At 37.5% G+C, this 8823-nt stretch overlaps 1 protein-coding gene across 1 annotated transcript; it reads right to left on the reverse strand.

Annotated features, from left to right (window-relative positions):
- Window positions 1-6: 6 nt before the first annotated feature.
- pmch (pro-melanin-concentrating hormone) lies at window positions 7-6651 on the reverse strand. The gene is made up of 5 exons (XM_063008626.1): window positions 6637-6651; window positions 6356-6425; window positions 5062-5243; window positions 703-874; window positions 7-164 (listed from the first exon to the last, which is right to left on the reverse strand). Exons 1-5 carry the CDS (start codon window positions 6649-6651, stop codon window positions 115-117), a joined length of 489 nt encoding a protein of 162 aa, XP_062864696.1. The 3' UTR covers window positions 7-114.
- Between the last annotated feature and the right edge of the window lie 2172 nt (window positions 6652-8823).

The following is an 8823-nucleotide window of genomic DNA, read 5'->3' on the forward strand; positions in this document are numbered from 1 at the left end:
GTTTAACTTTACAGTTTTTGTCCTTTTTGTGAAGTTTTGATTACAGAATTCAGCAGACTAGACTAAAACAGGACAGTAGTCAGTCATAGGGTGAGCCTTTTGTGTTCTGGGTCTTCAGTCTTTCCAGCAGGGTCGGTACACTCTTCCAATCATGCAGCGAAGCACTAGGTAGAAAGTGAAAACATGTCATTCAGGACCTTGAAAATTGATATTTTGTATTTAGCTTTGTTAAAGTGGATTTTTTTTTTTTTTTTTTTTTTTTCATAAAGGACAACTTCGTATGAGATTAAAACGATCACAAACATGGTTTATTAGGTTCAATACCAATCAGTATGCCTACTATGCATCAGCTTGTACAAAAAGGTTAAATATTGGGTGCTTCAATTAGAGGTGCATTAATCAAAGAAATTGGAAACATTTCTGCTTTAAGAGGAGCATCAACAGTTATGGCAGTGAATGTCCAACATCGGCAAATAAAATCATGCAAGGCATCTATCATGTAAAGTGTCTTCAAGCCAACTAATATTAGAAGAATCTATGGGGGCATTATCATCTTACAATTTGGTATGATAGAGTGCACTGTCAAGTCTTGTGATGGGTTTGGTCATTCAGTTGTCACTTTCCTCAGTGAATACATATCCAAGTTTTAATATTAAATTCATGCATAAAGCAGAAGAAAAGAGCAGAAGTAAGAAGGCCTACATTTATTCTCCAAGTCTCTTTTGGCTACAGGCATGAGACCCTCTCCTCCATGCCTCTCATCCTTTAGCGTTTCAGTAAGAGCTCGGTCCACTTTCCACTGTGATAGCATGGGGAATGCTCGGCCAAAAGCAGAGCGTGCGTCACTTCCAGAAGCCCCTTGTGATCTCGAATCCTAAGAGAAAAGATAATTGACAACCACCAAGCAGTATATGAGGGCCAAGCAATCTCATTCACAAAACTTACACTAACCACTACTGGGATCAGAAACCTTGAGTCTTTTTTCCACCCTACACCTGTAGATGTTTAAAGTTAATTTGAACAGTACCCACCCAAGCGCTCCTGAACTCTTCTAATATGTTGTATTGTGTATGAAACCCCACATGGAAGAATTGGTTCAAACTGCATCAATGTTTCCCATGCCTTACTTTGCCCTTTTTTTTGCAAAATCACAGTGATTCCTTTCATTCAGAGCCATGGGCTTTCCCCAGTGTGGCTGTACGTTCTCCTCCCTCCAATTGTTATTTTAATTGCACCAATAACTGTTTCAACATGAGAATCAACCATCATTTCCAGAGTGAGACCTGTTCCAAGCCACTACACACGCTTCGTACAATGGCACAATCTTTCCTCAACAGCATGTTGTGTTACTACAGGCACAAGCAGCTAGTAACTTCAATAATATTTACAAGAGCAGTTTCTAATAAAAGCAGTGTTATGTAAACAAGTTATGAAACACAATTTTAAAAATGTGATCCATCTTGTGATTTTTCTGCATTAATTACTCGTAAAATGTTGTATGTTGTTAAAAAAAAAACTATTGTCTAGTCAAGGCAGATGGGAGAGAGTAGTATGGTCCTCCACATGCAATGTGGCTATCAATAAGATTCAGTTGTAGGAAAAAATAAAAAACAGCTGCATATCCTCTGTTATCCCCTACTAAAAATACTTCTTGCCTTGCCTCTCTGTCTGTCAATTACACAAGCTCTAGCATCTCTTTCTCTTATATTTCTACTTTCAACACTTTTGATCCTTCTGCCACTGTAGATTTCATAACTACTTCTAAAACTACAACTTGTTCCCTTTTAACAACCTAAACTAAAGCTTGTTATTCTGCCCCTGTACCTCATCTTACAATTCTTGTCAATAAATTACTTTCTTGTTGACTGGTATCCTCTTTCTATAAGACTGCTGCTATCATGCCCATAATTAAAACCATGTTCTTAATCCATTACATCTGAGTAATTACCATCCCATCTCTAATGTCCCTTTCCTGCTACCTATCTGCTAACAGCCATTTTGAACCGTTCCAGACCAGAATCCATCTCTCTCATTTTAATAAAGGTCACCAATGACCTCTTTGTGTCTGTGGATGCTTGTGCTCTTAGCATCCTTGTGCTACTTGACTTGAAGTCGGCATTTGATACAATCCTCCTCAAGGCTGTATGATCTGAGTATCGGGTCACCGCCCTGGATTGGTTCAAATCATATCTGTCTGACAGAAAGCAGTTTGTTTCCCTTGTGGGCCATACTTCTCTTACATCTGTTGTTACTCAGGGGGTTCCTCAAGGCTTAGTCCTTGGACCTCCTTTGTTTATTGTGTGCATGCTTCGTCTTGGTCACATAATACATAGCTTCAGGCTGAACTTTCACTGATGTGCAAATGATGCACAGATCTACCTTAGTACGGAATCTATTAAAAACCCACGCCTTACTCACCCAGAAAACTGCTTAACAGAAATTAAAATGTAGATGAAGCACAACTTCATGTTAAATAGTGATAGAACTTATTTTTACAAGCTCCAAATACCCTTGTCAAAACTGTTTCTCTCTATTTTCTTTTTTCTTTCTTTCCATTGACAATACAACTGTTTTTACCTTTCTGCCATTACAAAAATCTGACTATCTTTTTTTAGTGTCTTTGTTAATGTCTGATTTAAGTCTTCCCTACAAACCAACTCGGAATCTCAGGTCTTTCTCTGTTGGATTACTTACTGTCCCACCATACAACCTGCACGAGTATGAAGATAATGCTTTCTGTATGCTGGCTCTCTGACTTCAGAACTCTCTTCCCCCACTTGTTCAACAGGCCAATTTTATCTCCACATTTAAATGTGAGCTTAAGACCGTTCTCTTCTTGCTGGCTTATAATTCTCTTCAACCCTAAACTAGCCCTCTACTAAATCCTGTCATGATTCTGCCTGTGATGCAATGTTTTTGTGTCTTCTGCGTGCCTGTCTTTATTGTTCTGTTCTATAAAAATTGTAAGCATCTTTGAGTTCTAGAAAAGTACTATGTAAGTCATAATTATTATTATTAATAAAACAATGAATTCAAAATTGATTTACACAGTAATCATTTGAAAATAAATAGCGGCTGGACAATGCAACATGCTCTAAATGGTCATTTCTGATGAATGTCTTTAGAAAATGTTATTGACCATACAGAAAGCTCTACCAAGGTCTAACTCAGTGGGGAGCACTGTCGCCTCACAGCAAGAAGGTCCTGGGTTAAATTCCCAGGTGGCGTGGTCCAGGTCCTTTCTGTGTGGAGTTTGCATGTTCTCCCCTTGCCTTCATGGGTTTCCTCCGGGAAATAATTATAGCTACAATTCAGATAATAAATCACTTTTATTTTTATTTTTTAACTGCATTAATGTTCACATTATGATTAACCAAACATCAGGTGAGTACAGATATGATGGTGAATATGATACAGTAGCAGTGATTTTAAAAAAGTGAATAAAGTGCAATCATTATAATAACTTTTATTTCCATAAATGCAAATGCACTGAAAATACTACACTTTCAATTCTAAATCAAAACATTAACAAAATTTTGCCAGTTTGTGTTCATCCTTTACAGAAAATTAAGAAAAATGAATATTAGGCTGTTCAAAAAAATAGCAGTGGCAGCATTTTTCTTTAAAAACTTAAAAAATGTATGTATAAACTGAAAAAAAATGTTTGAGGTTTCACTTTACTTTAAATTACTGAACTAATATTTAGTGGCATAACGATTGTTTCCGAGATCTGTGTTGCATGGAGTCGACCAATTTCTGGCACCTCTGAACAGGTATCCAGTCCAGGATGATTAGACTACATTCCACAGTTCTTCTGCATTTTTGTGTTTTGCCTCAAAAAAACGTGTTTCAGATGTCAGCCCACAAGTTCTCTCTGGGATTGAAGTCAGGGGATTGGGCTAGCCACTCTATTACCTCAATCTAGTTTGTCTGTAACCAAGATGTTTTGGGTCATTGTCATGTTGAAACACCCATTTTAAGGACATTTCTTCTTCGACATAGAGCAACATGATCTCCTCAAGTATTTTGATATATTTAAACTGATCCATGATCCCTCGTATGTGATAAATAGACATAACACCATGGTATGAGAAACATCCCATATCATAATTTTGTACCACCATGCTTTACTTTCTTCACAGTGCACTTTGGCCTGAATTCAGTGCTCGAGGGTCGTCTGACATACTGTCCACGGCCACTAGACCCAAAAAGAACAATTTTGCTTTTACCAGTCCACAAAATGTTGAGCCATTTCTCTTTGGACCAGTCAATGTGTTCCTTGGTGAATTTGAACCCATTCAGGACACGTCTTTTTCTTAACAACGGGACTTTGCAAGGAGTTCTTGCTGGTAAATTGGCTTCACTTAATCATCTTCTGTACTCACTGGTAACTTCAGATGTTCCTTGATCTTTCTGGAGGTGATGATTGGCTGAGCCTTTGCCATTTTGGCTATTCTTCGATCCATTCGAACAGTAGTTTCCTTCTGCGTCTTTCAGGTTTAGTTGCCACTTCAAGGCATTTAAGATCTTTTTAGCTGAGCAGCCTATAATTTGCTGCACTTCTCTGTATGTTTTTTCCCTCTAAGAGCAACTTTTTAATCAAAGTATGCTGTTCATCAGAACAATGTCTGGAACAACCCGCAGTATTTCAAAAGGAAATGTGCTATGACCAACCTGTGCAACATTTGCCACCCTCCTACCTTAAATAAGGGCCAAAATTGACACCCGTTCTTCTGCAGAATGAACTACTTCACCAATTGAACTCCTCACTGTTATTATTTTGAACAACCCCCTTTCAATCAATGCTTCGATTACTCAGAATGAGTGGCATGCATGTCCTAATTGTTGGGTTTGTTTTGTTTTTAATACTCTACAACACAAGTAATTCAAGTAATTTTTTTGCTATGTAGAAATATCACTGCTACTAAAAACATTGATTTATCAAGTTAATGGTGTTGGACTGCTATTTTTTTTAACACCACTGTATAAGTGTTAAACATCTGTTATACACTACTGAGAGGTCTACTCTTACATTTTATAGTATTTTCAAGTATTACTCACTGAAAGAATGAAAATCCTCTTGGTCCCATCTTCATCAGCCAGTCTTCCTTCTATGATGGGGAACTTCATGGAGGAAAAATCGGCAGGTTCTGCTGCATTCGCCACATCTTCTCCCAACAATAAATTTAAACTTTCTTTGTCTGTTTTATCTTCAGTTCTGTCTGTGGGCATAGCTAAGGTTGCTGAGTGCACAAATGAGTTGATTAAAAGTGCAAACACAAAAACGATTGAGGACCTGTTGATCATTGTGGCAGGAGATGGTCAACCTGTTTGTAGAAATGGTGCCAGTTTCTGATCTACAAACCTTTTTTTAAGACTGCCAACATCGTTTATAGGTCTGAAAATGTAAATGCACCAGCTATATATGGTTGGTTCGGAAGGTGACGTCAAAGAAAGTGGCCTTTCATGCCTTAAGAAAAGGTAGATGCCCTTTTGCAGGAAACCAATGTCCAAACAAGATTATATTTTTGAGTGCTTTTCACAGTTTAACAGTTGGATTATTTCTTCAATTTTAAAGTTAATAGGGCAAATATAAAAAAAAAAGTACTTTTCCAGCTGTTCTTTTTGTTCCATGTCAACCATTCTACCAGTCTGACAGTTTGGGTCAAGGGTCCTGTACAAATGTCATGTTTTGGATAACATCTTAAGACGGTGATAAGAAAAAATGAGAAAAGGGTTCATACTGTGAATAAAATAAGAGAAAGTGAGACACAATCATCTATTATATCAACAGATATTTAATCCAGTGAATGATGTATTATTTCTTGTACCTCTGGTGAGAGCTGAGTGACCTGTAATTTCAGAACATATTGCCCTTCGAAACTGAACATGCTACCTATGCGGGGTACGAGGGACACCAGCACCTGACCACTCAAACATGTGCTATTTGTGCTGCAAAAGTGTAACTGGATGGAAAAAATGGTTTTATCATCTAAATTAAAGACCAAGAAGTTTTTTATGTTAAATTCTTTATTAGGATTTTGAGGTACATATAAAACCTTATGTCATTCACTTTCCCTCAACAATGCAAATCAATACACATTTTTATGACAGAATTAATAGAAATTAAATAATTAATAATTAATACTATAAGTAAAATTACATGACACCTGGCCATGAGTTTGTTCCAAACCACGGGGATTAATATGGAGTGCCCTCACTTTGCAGCTATAACAGCCCTCACTGTTCTGGTAAGGCTTTCAGAATTGATTTTAGAATGTACATGTAAAAAACCTGTAAAGGAGCATTCATAAGATAAGCACTGATGTTAAACAAGAAGCTCTGGCTCACAAACCTTGTTCTAATTCATCCAGTGAGTGTCTATTGGTGTTGAAGCCAGGGCTCTGTGGTAGCCACTGGAGTTCCTATACCACAAAATTATCTAATCATATCTCAATGGAAGTTTCATTGTGCTTGGGAAAACTGCCATGTTGGAACACAACAGGGTCTTCCCCAAACTCTTGCCACAAAGTTGGAAGCATATCATTTTGGGCAGCAATGCCATGGAACTCACATTCTCAGTGTACAGGATATAACCCATTAATTTTTTCCCCTGCTGCATTTAGGTGTGCATACCTGATTTGCCACCATTTTTATGCCAGGTGCCTTTCCTAATGCTTGGGACCAGCACTGAAAGCACACTGAAAACTGCAGCTTCTAATAGCTAGGCTGTTCAGCCAACCCTGTGGTTGATAATTTTTCCCTAGTAATACCAATGAAGCTATTGCGCAGAAAAAATGACACATGAATAATAGTTATTAAACTCAGTTGAAGTGCTTTTACTTGGAACACTCAGCCTTTATATTGTGAGTATTTTTGTTGGAAAAAGAAGGCCTCTACTGGAGGACTGAACTGGTCTATGGAGATATTGGTGTTCCAGGAGTGGTATAACTGTGTTTGAAGCATACTGTTATTCTAACCTTACTTACTCTGTTGTCATTCTCGTCTCAGAGGCTTTCACTTTCTTACTAAAACATACATAAGCATTTTGCCCATGTGTTTTTATAGCTATCTCAACAGAACCATAGGCCCAACTTGTCACTGATGCAAAGTACCAGTATAAGAGGTCCTGAGAATAAAAAACACTACTACAGGGCTTTCTCTCATACACAAACTTACTTCCATACTTTGTATGAAGATTGAATTAATAGCCAAATCCATAGTATGCATGTTGTCTACAAATATGTTATTGAAAAGTTTAATTAAAGCTTATTTTAAACAGTCAATACCTCAAAGTAATGATATTTGTAGTTTAGGAATGGAGGTCCAACAACTCTGGGTGAATTCTGGGCACACATATGACCTGAATACTAGTTTTTCACTTCAGATTAAATCAAGGCATAGTGACTAAAGTTTCAACTAGAATAGCAAAACAGTATTACCTTAAAACATCAAGTAAATGTACATATAAAAGATACCTTGAAACTCAACGTCAATTGGTTCGAGTGGCATTGAGTTTGAAAAGCCTTGAAAAACATCTGTATAAACCAATCAGAGCTTCCGAATTCAGATTTTGGACAGAATTTCAGTTGTTCCTCTAATCCAAAGCAATATATGCTATTTTTTTCCCCCGATGTGTGTCATTTAGGTGAGCTGGCAATGAAAAACTCTCTTTATTGGTTGTAGAAGTATAAGTGACAGCTTAGTTAACGAATTACCAGTTTTAGCTTTATACTGCGAAAGCCATGAGAATAAATGATCAGACTAAGACGGTTTTCGTTAGTTGGTGGACAGACACAGTTCGATATGGATTTATATATTTTGGAAATATTCTGGAAACATACAAGATGGCCACCAAGAAGAAAAACAAGTGGATTATATCCCTAATAGAATAACACACGAATATAGATTTGGTCTCAATTTGAAGAAGAGACGCTCAGGTAAGCAGCAGTTATGATTTTATGCTGCTGTGTGGTTGATCTGGGTCGCGGTGCTGCTGTTTATTGTCCGCTTTCATTTTGCAATGATAGCAGAGCATTATTAAATGTTGAACTTTTTGGGGATTTTCTTTATGCTCATTTATTTGAAGTAAAATGAACAGCATGAATGTGATTGTGAGATTCTGCTGGTTTGTATGATAAAAATATTGTCAATATTAATACTTTGATGACTTTTACCGCATTGCCAGACAGGACCAATACATGTGATGACATCAACAAATGCTAAAACAAAATGTTTAAGCATTAGCTAGCTAGGGACACGGAGAGTACATAACATCACATAAGGACCCACAAATGCAACACTATTACCAGGTGTTGGCAGTGGACAGAGAATTTATAACAACCACAGGAGGAAGGCCAAACAATGTGTTGAATTCTGTTTGGCAAAAATTAAGTTAAGCTGGGCAGCAGTTCAACAACATTGACAGGCCGGCGGGTTCAAACACAGAAGGATCCAGAGCAAGCACAGCATCTGGAGAAGAGACTGGAGTCCGTTCTCAAGCAGAGACAGTATATAACAAACTGCCCCTACCACATAGCTGAGTGACATAGCTCCAGCTTTAATTCAGGTGACCTGCTTATGGAATGCTGATAGATTCATTGGCCAGAACAAAAGCTTAAGGGGATTAAGAAACACAGTTTGAAATATCAGTGTTTATAAAGATAAAACTCATACCAGTCTTACAACCAGGTGCACAGAATTACTCCACATGGCATAATTCAATACTGGCTTGTGGCTCATGAGCTTTCTGTGCAACCTGTTTAAAGTGCAACATTCTGGTGTACAAAAGAAGAATAAGTGCATAAGAAAAGTAAAAAAAAA

Source organism: Trichomycterus rosablanca, chromosome 1 (genome assembly GCF_030014385.1).
Source record: "Trichomycterus rosablanca isolate fTriRos1 chromosome 1, fTriRos1.hap1, whole genome shotgun sequence".
NCBI classification, from domain to species: domain Eukaryota; kingdom Metazoa; phylum Chordata; class Actinopteri; order Siluriformes; family Trichomycteridae; genus Trichomycterus; species Trichomycterus rosablanca.

Bases quoted from the DNA above. Each gene is read 5' to 3' on its own strand.
- pmch (XM_063008626.1), bottom strand. The intron at 875-5,061 runs GTGAGTAATACT...CTTTTCTCTTAG, and splicing joins AGAGGATTTTCATTCTTTCA to GATTCGAGATCACAAGGGGC. The intron at 165-702 runs GTAGGCCTTCTT...CTTTCTACCTAG, and splicing joins AAGAGACTTGGAGAATAAAT to TGCTTCGCTGCATGATTGGA.